The sequence below is a fragment of the Castor canadensis genome, chromosome 11 (genome assembly GCF_047511655.1).
Source record: "Castor canadensis chromosome 11, mCasCan1.hap1v2, whole genome shotgun sequence".
Lineage (NCBI taxonomy): Eukaryota > Metazoa > Chordata > Mammalia > Rodentia > Castoridae > Castor > Castor canadensis.
The window spans coordinates 118196601-118210657 of NC_133396.1; the positions used below are offsets into that span (position 1 = coordinate 118196601).

Sequence of the window (14057 nt, forward strand, 5' to 3'; positions counted from 1 at the left end):
ACTTTCTATCCACAGGCAGGACAGTACCACTTAGATAAACAAAGTTCAAAATATTGCAAATTACAAATTAGCACATCACCCTCCATTGAACAAAGTTACTTCTTGTCTCCTCTTATATAAAACAAGTCTTACAGATTGTATGTGGTTAGAATTTTCATGTAGAGACCCTGCCATTTTTGTGATATTTAGGGACTGTGTTTGGGGTGAGTGGTTAGCCCTTCATTTTCCTTAAGTAACATTTGATTATGTAGCAGTTATGAACTCAAGATACCCAGCCATCATTTTTATTTAAATACTTTCCCTGAAATGGTTGAACTGGTCCTTTCTCCACTTAGCGTGTACACTGTTAAGTCACCCACATTAGCAAAGAGTCAGAAGCTGACCATGTGCCCCTACAGGTTAAGTTCCCAGAGCATACGCTGAGACATGGTGACAGTGTACACTATATTTTGGATGTCAGTGGATATGGATGCCATGTCTGAAAGGATGTGCAATTGAGTTGACAAAGACTGAGTGATTGGCATTGGGCACAAGTAGTTTTTCTGTCAAGGCTCCAAAGCATTACTTATAAAACCACCCATGCTGACAGCTCCATGCCAGAATCACACTTCAGTCTTGATCCTGACCAGCACCTCCCTTTTGCAATTTTCAATATAGAAATTTCACATATCATATTACAGAATGATACAGAAGAGTCACCTCCTCATGCCCACATTTAAATTTCCTTCCTTCAACAGGCACCTCTCTCCACCAACCACCGCCTCAAAACTTCCCACTTCCCAAATAGGTCACCCATCGCAATATTTTTAGTGTGATCTTTCAAGACAGTGATATTTGTCAAGTTTGTGACATGGCTGAAACCAGAAAGAGAAACGTAGGCAGGAAATGAACTACAAACAGAGAAGCCAGTGCTTGGTTGCAAAGAGATATTCTCATGGACAGACAAGGGCTGCAAGGAATTTTAATAGATTTTTTTTCAAATAATTTGTCATTTACATTGGTGTGCCACCAATATCCAGTTCCATGCATTTTTAAAAATCTAGTGTGCTGGTGCCAAATAATAATAACGCACATTTCCTATGAATATTTTAAATCCTGTTAAACGTGTGTTAATAAAAGATGTTTGTTCCAGCCAACTTGGTCAGTGTAGTGTTAGAATATTTGCAACCAGAAAAATACAAACAGCACACGATTTTTTTTTTTAATGTGCTGTTGGCAGTATCAGCACATGGGAGGTATGCAGTTTGCAAAAATGGATTAAGATTGTGTTAGACTTGGGAACATACGATTAATAAAATGAAGACACCTAGCTGCTGAAAATTTTGATATTTTAAACCCAAAATAACCATCGCTCCTGACCCTCTTCCTTTTCTTTTGCATATTTACAATTGTTTTCTTAACAGTATATGAAGGTAGAAATTGTAGTTGGTGGAGAGAGCAAGTTTCTCTGAACCTCAGTTTAAATGTGGTTGTACTCTTTTGCCTACTAAGATCCTTCCTTGTGTAAAATATGAGACAATCCCACTTTCTTTAAAAATGTTGATTCCCGAGATGGAGAAAAGTCAGATAATCTGTTTCTCTCAAGGTTGTCAGGTAAGTAGATTAAAATATGAACTATCTAGTTATGTCAGTCATTTTAATGATAAACATATATGGCCTACAAAAGCAATGAGATCAACTAATGAAATTGAAATTGTTTTCTAAATATCACTTCCCTAGCTCAAAACAGTCAAATCCTGAATTAGTTGTAAATTATTTAGTTGTCAGATATTTTAAAGAATTGGATCATTTTCTCAAACTTACAGTTATATTTTTAAGTACTAATCTAAGTACTTAAATAACATTTGTAGGATTTGAACAGTTTATTTTGCGGATTTACTGGACATTTTTTCATGTGGTCATTATTTTACTAAGACTAATTATTTCACTAAGTATGACAGATGCATCATATTACTTGTACAGTGAGATTTGACTTACGATTAGCATACTATGGTTATTCTTTGCACTAAACTATATTTATACTATGAACAAAGTAATAAAGTATCCTAGTATTGGGGTCCTACTTTACTTTTCCCCTTAGCAGTCTTCATTCGTCTTTCAGATTCTTGTAGCAGTTTACAAAATAGCCCAGATTCTTCCAGAAAGACATTGCAATGTTCATTGAAATCCAAATACAATATAACAGGCTGCTTTTTCTTTTGTTGCCTGAAAAAATCTAGTCATTCATCAAGCTCAAATGTTACTTCTTCTGTGAGCCTCAATCCCATTGCTCCCTTAGATCTCTGGTGTTATTTACCTGTGCAGCATCACTATGCCCCTCTGAGTTGTAACTTCTTAAGACTGAGGGCTCTGTCTCACCTATCCTTGTATCACCAGTGTCCTAATTAGAACAAGTGCCTGGAAGAATATGACATAGAGAAGGTGCCCGAAACTTGCTACTTGAAGTATTGATTAAAAAGAGTTTGACCTAAGCAAATCCATAAAAACTCAATCAAGTACATGTTCACTGTGTATTTACTGTATATAAACCAGGGACTGAAAGGAGCATGAAAGTTATAAGGAGGAATAACAAACTAGTTTTCCTATGAAACAAGAGATGCACCTAGCAAAACCATAGATTACACAGACATGAAAGCAAGGGCATGTCCTCAAAATGGAGTATCAGGAATATCTATCTTTAGTAGAGGAAATAGGAAATTATATGTATTTGGTGTTCACATCAACATCAAGTTTCCAATTTGCTTTGTCACAATTGGTCCAGAAAAATAAGAAAGGAATCAGTGTAGGAAGTGCTCACTGACACATGAGGTTGTGGTGGAGCTCTTAGGGTATTGTCAATGGCTCCAGCCTCTGGGCATGGGACATGAGGGAGAGAATGAGAGCCAAATGCAAGGAAGGGTCATTCAAAGTGATATTCATTTTTTGCTGTGATCAGAGACAGGCAGCTGTCTATTTCAACATTCCTATGTTAATGAATGTTCTAACCAGAGATGCCCCGAACCATGTGCCATCCAAAATGCAGGGGGTGGAAGTAGGGAGGTATAATCAGAATTGGAAAAAGATTTCCAAAAGGAAAACAATTTTTCTTGTTCTTATTCTAGCAACTTGTAGTAAGAGTTAAATACTGAATCTTGTGACAAGAAAGGGAGGTAAAAATGTGGTATGAAATTTGATGAATTGATCAAGATAAATTTCAGAGTAAATTTCTTCATATCATTGAATAAGTGCATGTGTGCCTTTAGAAGTCTTTAATTTGAAAAGAGGCAAACCTCTTTTCATTATTAGTGTAGAATTTGAGGCCTCAACCTATACCCTTGAGAGAGCGGTATGCAAAAAAAGTAGGGGCATTTTTAAATGAGGATGCAGCATATTTACATCAATTTTGTTTAATGAAGAAGTATGATTTGAGGAAGTCTATAAGCCCTGAATTCAAACCCCAGTGCCACCAAAAATAAGAAAAGAAATATGAACTACAAGTTTTAGAAGTGCTACATGATTATTTTGTTTTCACCACTCCAAATGTCTTTCTCAATTGCTCTAAATATTATCTTCTTCATGCTGATATGTTTATTGTTTCATACAGTGATGTAGGTATCTATTTTACACACAATAGGAGATCTAGGGTCAAAAGTAACATATTTAATCCTCTGATTTTGAGAGCAAAATGGCTCTGCATGTTTGTCACTATATATTTTTTCTGCTGTTGCATAGAAAACTGCCCCAAATCCTTATATTTCCAAAACTAATAAAAGCATTTTTATGATTATTTTTATAGTCTTATCTTTTTTTTTTTTTGATGCTTCAGAATTCCAGTCTTCAGGGTCCAGGAATTTTTTTTTATATTCTTATCTTTATATCCTAAGATGGAAAGGAACTTAATCAAGCCAAATATGTCCCACAGAAAATCCTTTGAAATGATGGATTGATTAGTGAAAAATTCTTTCCATCTGCCTCAATTTCCCTCCTAAGCCCTTGAATTTCCTTTGAACATGTAAAGTACACTACTCTTCCAAATGTGGAGTGTTGATAATTTCCATGTTACTTACATCAACTGAAAATAATAAGAAGTTAAAATCTTTCTAACCTCTCCTATGTTTAAAGAAATTGATAAAAATAACTTTATCATGGCTGCCATATTATTATTGCTTCAAATTTGTTGAGTGCTCATGATGTACAAGACACTTTGACAGAAACTATATCACGATTCTCTCAACCTATGCTATCTGTTGGTTATTCACTAAAAATATTTTTAAAGCTATTTTTGTTCTTTAGTCAATATTTGGACATTTTTAGTGGACTATGCAGATGATTCTATGCTAATTGTCACACATTACTATTTAATGGCAGTTTTGAGACCTTCAAATCTTAAATTCTTAGAGAATTCAAATATCTGAAAAGTGGTAGTTATTAACAAAAGAGTGGGTATTTATCATATAATCACTTCTTTAATACCTGTCTATAAAAGAACATTCTATAATGCTAAAATGCTACATAGGTTCTTTTAACCATGTTATCTTACTCATTTTTTATAGGCCTCAGAAACTCTAATTTTCTAAGCTTGATTAAATAAGTAAAAACAAGAGAAAAAATTGTCCAAGGTCTGAAAGAGATACTGTGAGAGGTCAGGAAGTGACCTCTGTAAACAGAGTTAGAGAGCTATATTTAGAATGATGAAGATGAAGTTTTGCCTAAATATAGTGGTTGAATCTGTGACCTTTAGTTCATCTAGGCCTTGTTTCTGACTTCATGGCTTCTCACATTAGGACATTTTATTTTGAACCCCAGACTCTCAAAGAAGCATTCACTGCTATTCACCTCACAATATGTCCTAGTATTGAAAGTCAAATCATTCCTCCCAAGCTGTATTCTGTTGTCCTGAACTCAGGAGAAATGGGAAAAACAGCTCCCCGATATTGGTTCTCTTACCTGCACACTATCAAACAATGTCCTTTCCAGACCAACAGACTGCTAGCCTTCAGATGTTCCTTTCACTAAATCAGTGGCACTAATGTTGTAGCTTCCTTTTCTATTGGTTTTCAGGAATCTGAAAGTTCATTTCTGTGCAACACTGAAGTGTACATTCTTAATATTTGTTTTAGAATACAACTATTGTACCCACTTCATTATCACAGGATGAATTTTTTTATCTTTATCTTATTGGTCTTCTTACATTTGGATCATTTATTATGAGCTGTCAAAAATTCTTTGGGGAAGAAGTTGGGGTATAAATAATAAATTGATAAAAGAATTCATGATTAAAGAGAAGATAGAATCCATCAGTTCTCTTCTGCTAACAGTAGTGGATATCAAAAGGCTACCTTAACATTTAGCATATAAGATACTGCTTTATCTAATTGTACCACCGTATCTTTGTCTCCTCAATTTTTAATTCACTGGAAAGTTTAAGGGATACTTATTTATGGAGTTGATATTACCAAAAAGAGTTTTTAAATGAAGTTGGGTTTTTATTAGAATGGTAAAAAGTTTCTTCAGGGCAACACTGAAGAACATAACAGAATGCTGTTGGATCGGTATGTAGAGACTCATAGAAACCACTGAAATTTATCTGCACCCTCAAGTTGCGAGTCATTTATAGTGTTTATTCACACACATACGAACACACACACACACACACACATACACACACACATACACACAGACCCTCCCCAACATACACGCCTAAGTATAAAAATAATATGCAGACTCTCTGTTAATAATTTCATGACTCTCTTTTTAGGCTGGGACAGAACTTTGGAATATCATGAACAAAATAATTTCCCACAAAAGATCATTTCATTTGCCAAAATGAAACTCCTCTCCATTGTTAATGCTGTAATAAAATGGTCTGAAATATGAATATGCAATCTGACCAGAAAGGATGCTCGTGTCCCCAGCTCCAGGAGGGAGTTCTCCAAACAATTACACCCATGGAGAGGGCTGTACAGTTGTATTTTCATCACCGGCCAGCTGAGCTGTGCGCCTGTCATACTTCCCAGTCTCCCCTCCAGTGACAGCCACATTGACAACATGTTATACTCCACATTGATTTTACAGTTAAAGAGCTGATTGTGATATATAGGGATTTTAAGAATTCAGCTGAGAGGCTGACTTTTGCCTTTTATCATTCCATTAAAATTTTATAACCATCTTTTTCATGTCATTTCATCCATGAATTCTTACTTTAGAAAGTGATAGCTACTGCTGTGAGCATAACTTTTCTCATGTTCAGAGCTTTTTATTGTATTAGCCAACTACCCCAATTATAGCTATTACTCATGTTTTACATAATTGTGGTGACCCTTTCAACCATGCAGTAGCAGGCCAGTTGATTTGTATATAGAATTAGATGATTCCACTTATCATTTTAAAGCACTAAATTGAAAGAGTGCCAGAAGTCAGGTTTTAACACTTCCCTAGCCAAAGGAGCTAATTAAGCTGCTTTCAGCTTTCTCTCCTGAATCACACAAGTGAAAGAACCCTTCCCTTCTGCAGCAAGAGCAAGGGGCACTCTCAGACTCCCTGAGAGCGAAGCTAATAAAATGTATGCTGGCTTTTAAGGAGGAAAATCATGAAATTGAAATTGAACATCTCTTCTTTCTCAAGATAAGAGATCATCTTTAAGGAAAGGCTGTGTTCTGTGGGAGTTTGAAGTGCAAGTTCATCTCATTATCATGGATGTTTCACCTATAATACTATCAATGTATTCAGCAGAAATAAAAGGCTTATCCTCTTCATCACAGAGAACAAACTGCATCATTGTTGTTGCTTTTCCCTGAAGAAACTCACAGTTTGAGAGTTCACATAGAAGGAATAATTATGCAAGATCCTGATGAAAACCCTAATAGAAAGATATTCTGATTTTTTATGTGTGTATTATTCTTTTCTCTAGAGAAATGTGAGATATGGTTAGACATTAAAAGACTTGAATTTCCACCATTGATTTTATGAGCCTCAATCTCAGAGGACTTGTTTTTTTTTTTTTTTTTTTTCCAAACAACATTGACATCTTACAAGACACACTTGCTTTTGTCTGGATGACAAGTATAAATAAGAAAGGAGCTATATCCCCATTTTGATAGAATAATTGCTACTGCATACTAGAGAGAAAAGTAAAAAATGTCACACAGGTTTTAAGAAAGCTTTAAAATGAAGGCTAATCACAGACTAAAATGGAAAATGTGAACCATACTAAGATCACTGCTCTTTTAGGGTTTCTTTCTTCAAAACGGACACATGACCAAATTGTCAGAAATGGCTTGAATTCAGGGTTTCTGCACTGTAACATCTTTTCCCTCAAAAAGTAATTGTGATCCTACCATCAGTCCAGTTGGTGACAAATACATAGATCCTGTGTGTAAAAATGTGCTCATATACCAGCCATTATTACAGTCACTGGCTTCGCAAAGCTGTGGTTGCCTTTAATATTTAGACTTTTGGTGGAAACTGAATCTCTCTCTCTCTCTCTCTCTCTCTCTCACACACACACACACACACGTAATCAATGCCATTTTAAACAATTACTAAATCCAAGTATATCTTTTTTAAAGATTTTCAATAAAATCTAATGTTCACAGAAAAATCTCATAAATGTCAAAATTGCTGTGGGCAGAATAGGGGGATATAGTATTTTCTTGATCTGTTGTAGCAATTTATAGATTTCAGGCCATGGTTTATAAGAATGCTAAATGTTCTGGAATTACAGCTGTTACTGATCAGTGATTGAGCCAGATTTGTGTTATTGCACCATGTTCTTGCTTGTACCTAGAGAGCAGTAAAGCCGCAATATAATAAAAAGCACCTGCATTTTAAATGAAATTTCAATTGAAAAACTTAACAGCCCTTCAAATTGCAGAATTTAACGCAGCCCAGTAAAGCTTAAATAACACTTTGCCTCCGCAGGCTGAGGGGTTTGCATTCAAGGTGACTTGATTGTGTCGCATGGTGAAATTATTTACAATTAAGGAATTTCTCTGGAGGGCTGCAGAATATTTGCTGTTCCACAGCACCTATGCAGGCATATGGCGGGCCTTTTTCAGTATTCATGGGGCCTCCTGAACCTTTATGATAATTGAATCAGTTAGAGTGCTGAGTGGAGCAAGCATAAAACCTGTTAACCTAAAGGTCAGATCTGTGCATTGTTTATTTATCAGTAGGTGAAAGAGCTAAATCGGCAGCTTCTGTCACAGTCACAGTAAAAAATCACCTATAATATTAACAGGGAGTAGATAAATTGCAAAACATGGATTAGAATGATAAGCAGAAGCAAGTATAATATGGAATATATAATGAGAGATGCTGGAGGATTTTGCTGGGCTGTAAAATGTGCAGGTCTGTTATGATAGTGTTATTGATTACAATTAGTCACTAGGTCTCTAGAAGAAAATGTGGTGGAAGCTAGAACTTTGGTGATAGCTTCCCTCTTTGTTTATTTCTCCTCTATGTCTTTACTTCAAAAAATCCTCATAGTACTTTTTCATCATTAGCTTTAATAAAAAGAAGTGATTTTGATAGATCTGTCTCAGGAAGGAAAATGACAATTTTAGTTCAATAATATTCAACAAGTATTTCATGTACATTAATGCCAAGGCAGTCATGGTGCTTATCTTTATGACATTTATTTGTTTGCTTATTGGTCTTTACCAAGTATTCATTTCTATACCCTTCTAGAGCAGTTATCATTCATTTTAGCTTTAGTTTTGAGGAGAGGTGGGAAGTTTCCAAAATACATGACTTCCTAGATTTATTCTACTTTGTAGAACCTGGACCTATGGATCCTCCAATTCTTCTGGATGTGAAGTCAAGAATGATGTCCATCACCTGGCAGTGTCCTTTAAAGTGCAATGGGGTCATTACCCATTATAACCTTTGCCAACATGACCATTTATACTTGAGAACTTCTGGAAATGTCACTAATTACACAGCAATCCATTTACACCCATATACTGCCTATAAGTTTCATATAGAAGCCTGTACTTCAAAAGGATGCTCCCTCTCACCAGAGTCCCAGACAGTATGGACACTCCCAGGGGGGCCAGAAGGCATCCCAAGTCCAGAGCTGTTCTCTGATACTCCAACATCCGTCATTATATGTTGGCAATTCCCCAACCACCCCAACAGCTTGGTGGAGAACTTCACAATCCAGAGAAGAGTCAAAGGAAAGGAAGACATTACTACTCTGGTGACTCACCCAAGAAGTCATTCCATGAGGTTTCTTGACAAGGCTCCTGCTCTTAGCCCATGGACAAAATATGAATACCAGGTGCAGATGAGCACACTAGATGGAAGCACAAACAGCAGTGCTTGGGTAGAAGTCACGACAAAACCTTCACAACCTGCTGGGGTACAGCTGCCAGTGATGCAAGTGCTGGGATCCAATGCAGCCAAGGTAAGACACTGGCTTCTTGCAGACAGGATTTACCCTGACCCACTCTGTGTTGAACAGAACCATCTACTGACAAAACGTGTGTATTTGTTGTTTTAGGCATTAACTGGAAAAACTGGTTTTTGGCCTTTGGCCCAAACTGTCTTGAATTCCATGTCAGTTTTTCATTTCTCCCTGTATCCCCTTAATTATATTGTTGAGATGCTTCCATTTGCTTCGCACACCTGAAATACTTTGAATGCCACAATGGGATGCTTAGCTTAACCACCACGTCAGGTTTAAATAGATCAGAAAATGAGAAGAGGTGGGAAAATACGGAGGAATGGATTAGCATATTAACAAAAATTGCAATTACCAATATTCTAATGTTTTTTAAGAATTAAAGAAAGGAAATGATGGGAAAATAAATAAAAATAGCATATTACTGGGGTACCTAGAAAGCTTTTAATTATTTATCTCATTCTTTTGGGAATGAACTCTAGAGGACGGGATAACTACCATTGTTTTGGCTGGCATACAAACTTCATTCAAGGGAAATTAGTGTAACCAAACAGGAGGGAGTTTTGTAGCTTAGAAGCCTCTTTTGTGTAAATACACACATGCTTCCATGGATTCAGTCTTGTACCACTGCCAAAAGCATTGGTACAGTAGCTTGCTCATCAGAGCATAACACAAAGGACATTTGCATAACAGCAAAGTTCATCTGTTGGAATTATCACTTGGATAGATCCAAGTATGTATTCTCTTTCCCACCAAAGGCAAACACTGGGTGATGCTAAATAGTGAAGATTGTTGAAGAAGTTTAATTTAGCCTCAAACTAAAAGCTATTTTAAAAAGTCTTTATTAGTTTCATATAGAGTGGTCAAAGCAATGTCTAAAGTATATGTGATTCTGTTGATTAAGCACTACAAGGAAATTAATTTTTAAGTACATGATATGCAATGATTATTATATGAATTGGGAAATCTTAAGAATGGCCCTTCATTCAGGTAGAAACAAAAACAAAACAAGGCAAAAAAAATTAGAGTTATTAATCACTCCAAAAATGACTTTTTTTTTCAATCCTGGAGGATTTTTGTGAAACTTTGGGAGCAATACCAAACAATGTGGTGTAACATAACAAACATAGTCCCTTCACAAAGCCAATGCTGCATAACAGACATTGTTCTGGACTCTTTATAACAAAAATTTCATAACTAGGCACTGCTGATTGCTGCAGATCTGAAAAAGAACAGATGTTTTCAGAGGAATAATAACTAGTGTACACTTCTGCTTGATTCAGCATATATAAACAAAGGTCAATAGTATTTGGAATAAGTTGCCTGGCTCCTTATTTTTCTTCCCTTTTGATTTTATAACATCATCCAGGAATGAAACAATACACATGGTCTATCAGCTTGCTAGAGAGATATAGATTAGTTTCCCTAGGGTGATAAATCTCATGGTGAGTAGTCTGAGGTCCACAAAACAGTAGCAATCCCAGGTCAGAAATCTAAAAGTTTTAAGAAGTTTCCTGAACTATATAGGCAGGGTACACTAGTAATAACTTATTTTAAATCTATACCTTTTATTAATTCTTTTATAACAAAATAAAAGCAATGAACAGAATATGCAAGAATATTCAATTTAATCTAGTGTTTCATGATACATTCAAATTTTGTTAAAATAACATATTTTTGTTTTAGTATTATTGGCTAAGATTATGTTCAGAAAGATCTTAAGACCATCAAAGTACATTTTCTAAGTGATATAATTTATCAGATAAACAGATATCTGATAGTGAAAGAATGACTTCTTGAAAACTGCAAGATTTAAAGATCAAAATTGTAAATACACAAAATAATTATGAGAAATAACATAAAGATAGTCATTGATGTGCTGGTTAAGAAAGTCATTCAATATTTACCATGTAGAATGGATCCAAGTATTAAAATGAAGAAAAATTTTAATAATGTTATCAATATAGTAGTATTTATTGAACATCAACACATCCTTTTGAATGCCTCTTAGCCGCGGAGGAGAAAGTAGAGATCAAAAAAAAAAAAGTCCCTAGGCATCTTTGATGGAATGCAAACAAACACATAAATAAAATTCCCAGAAGTGGCAAGCACTTGGGGGAAGAAAGCAAATCAAGTTAAGAAGAATAGGAAACCCCAGCTGAGAGTGTGGCAAGTTACAAGTAAGCAGAGCTGGCATTTCACTTGGCCTGGTCCATGTTCTTTTCCTAGCACAACGGCTATGTAAGGTTTAAAGGTTATTTTGGCCCGTGGCTCTTGAGGTCCAAGGTTGAGGAGCCACACATCTGGTGATGGACTTCCTGCTGGCAGAGTCCCAAGCCAATGCACAGCATCATGTGATGAGAGGTAGGAAGCATATGGATTGCATATGTCTCCCTCTACTTTTTTTTGTTTGTTTTTTAGGGTACTGGAGATTGAATTTAGGGCCTTGCACTTGCTGAGGCAAGTGCTTTACCCCTTAATCCGCACCCCAGTCCTCTTATAATGCCACCAGAATGTAGACCTTATTTGGTCTAATAACATCCGCTAAGTTCTACCTCCAAACACCACCTTCATATCTCACAGTGAAGTCTAATCCACTTCAACACGAGTTTTCCAGAGGACAAACCATATCCAAACCATAGAACCACCCTAGTTCTTCTCACTTTTATGTCATGTGTTCTTTACATTATATTCTGTAATTCTTGTAAGAATTACAGTCCAACAGAGAAAGCAAGGGAAATTACACAAATTTACAAATTTGAGTCAACTAGAAAACAAAAAGTAACATAATAGTAAACATAATAGTAAGTATAAAAAGAGGTGCTATGACTTGTCATAACTGTAAGTATCAAAGAGGGAAAATTAGAGCACAATGGTACATTAAAATCACATTCTTAAAATCTGATTACAAGGAAAACAAATATATAACCTCAAAGAAATTTTGACATGTAAAAAAATGAAAGCCTTGCACTTTTATTTGGTATTTAATTTCCTGAGAAAATCATTTCATTTTTTAGAGTTGGTAAAAAATGTTCTACCATGACTAAAACTGATAATTCAAAAATAAATATAGATCTAAAACTTGTAAATGTAATATCAGCAATTTTTTTTCTGATTTTGAGATCTGGTTTCTTTTTTTTTTTAAATTTTTATTATTCATTTAGTCACATGTGCATACATTGTTTGGGTCATTTCTCCCCCCTACCCCCTTCTTCCCCCTCCCCCCCACACCCCCATGGTTCCAGACGGAAACTATTCTGCCTTTATCTCTAATTTTGTTGAAGAGAAGACATAAGCATAATAAGGAAGACAGAGTGTTTTTGCTAGTGGCGTTTGATGGAATTAAAGAAAGAAGGAATTTGGTTACATTTCTTCTATGTACTGTTTTTCAGGCCTGGAGCCAATTAAGTAACTATCGATATACAGAGCAATTCCTAGCATTGCTTTCATGTACAAATGTGTTACAACCCAAGTTGATTCATCTCTAACTGATCTTTACACTGGTTCCTGATCCCCTCCTCATGTTGACCTCTGTTGCTTTAAGGTTTCTGTATTAGTTCCTCTGGAGTGGGGACATCAAACACTTTCATGTTCTGGGTTTTCTACCTATCTCCATACCTCCCATATGTGCTCTCCCCTTGTCATGTGGTCCCAGTCCAAACACATTGCTGTATTTGCCCTAAATCTAAAGTCCACATATGAGGGAGAACATAGGATTTTTGGTCTTCTGAGCCTGGCTTACCTTGCTCAGAAATTAAGCAGTATATTAAAAGAATACTATCCCAGGACAAATTTGATTTGATTCCAAAAATATAAGGATGGTTCAACATCAAACAATCTGTCAATATGCTTCCTATAATGTTAAACAATTAAAAGATGAGGGCCACAGTTTTTCAACAGATATAGAAAAAAGGACTTGTAAAATTCAGCAGTTATTTATAACAAAAATGCAAAGTCAAATCAGATTTGGAAGGAGCTATTTAAAGAGAATAAAGTCAGTGCATAGATTGCTGCACTGAAGCTCTTAGGACAACGAGGACTCAGATAATAAAAGGCAGAAAGAACTAAGTTGTGTAATTGTGATGCCCAGAAAAGTCTCTTTTATGGTGATGTCAGGACCAAATACCTTAAGTCCTTTCCCTCACCCCCATTTCTTCAGTTAAAGCACAGTAAAAGAGAGCAAACCTGCAGTTCTCTGCTACTCTCCCTGCAGTTCCTCACTCATCTCAGATAGCTCAAGTCACTATCTGGTACATTTTTATCTCCTTTTTATTAGAATTACACAATCTATGTCTAGACATGCAGACAAGGATTGTCTCCTCATGTTAGACCTCAGGATACTAAAGCACAAAGATTTTAAGTTTTCACTTGAAGTCACACAGCTTGGGACAGGACTTGGACCACATATCAGAGAAATTTATTCTTAGCTCATTCTCAGTCCACTATCTCATTTTTTTACTTTCTTTTCTTTTTTTTTTTTTTGAGACATGTTTTGTGGCCCATGTTGGATGCAAACTCACTGATGTCATCCAGATTGGCCTTGAACTCTCCATCCTCCTGCCTCAGCTTCCCAAGTACTGAGATGAGAGGCCTGAGCCACCACACCTAACCAATGTATCAGTCCTCATAAATACTCTTATTTATAAAGTTCTGAAGTGGCGTTTGATGGAATTAA

At 35.9% G+C, this 14057-nt stretch overlaps 1 protein-coding gene across 1 annotated transcript in view; it reads left to right on the plus strand.

Annotated features, from left to right (window-relative positions):
• Ush2a (usherin) overlaps positions 1-14057 on the plus strand; it is a 759580-nt gene that overhangs the window by 509893 nt on the left and 235630 nt on the right. Inside the window, exon 40 of the mRNA XM_074048325.1 lies at positions 8757-9385. Within this exon, the coding sequence (XP_073904426.1) occupies positions 8757-9385 (629 nt within the window). The remainder of the gene's footprint in view (positions 1-8756; positions 9386-14057) is intronic.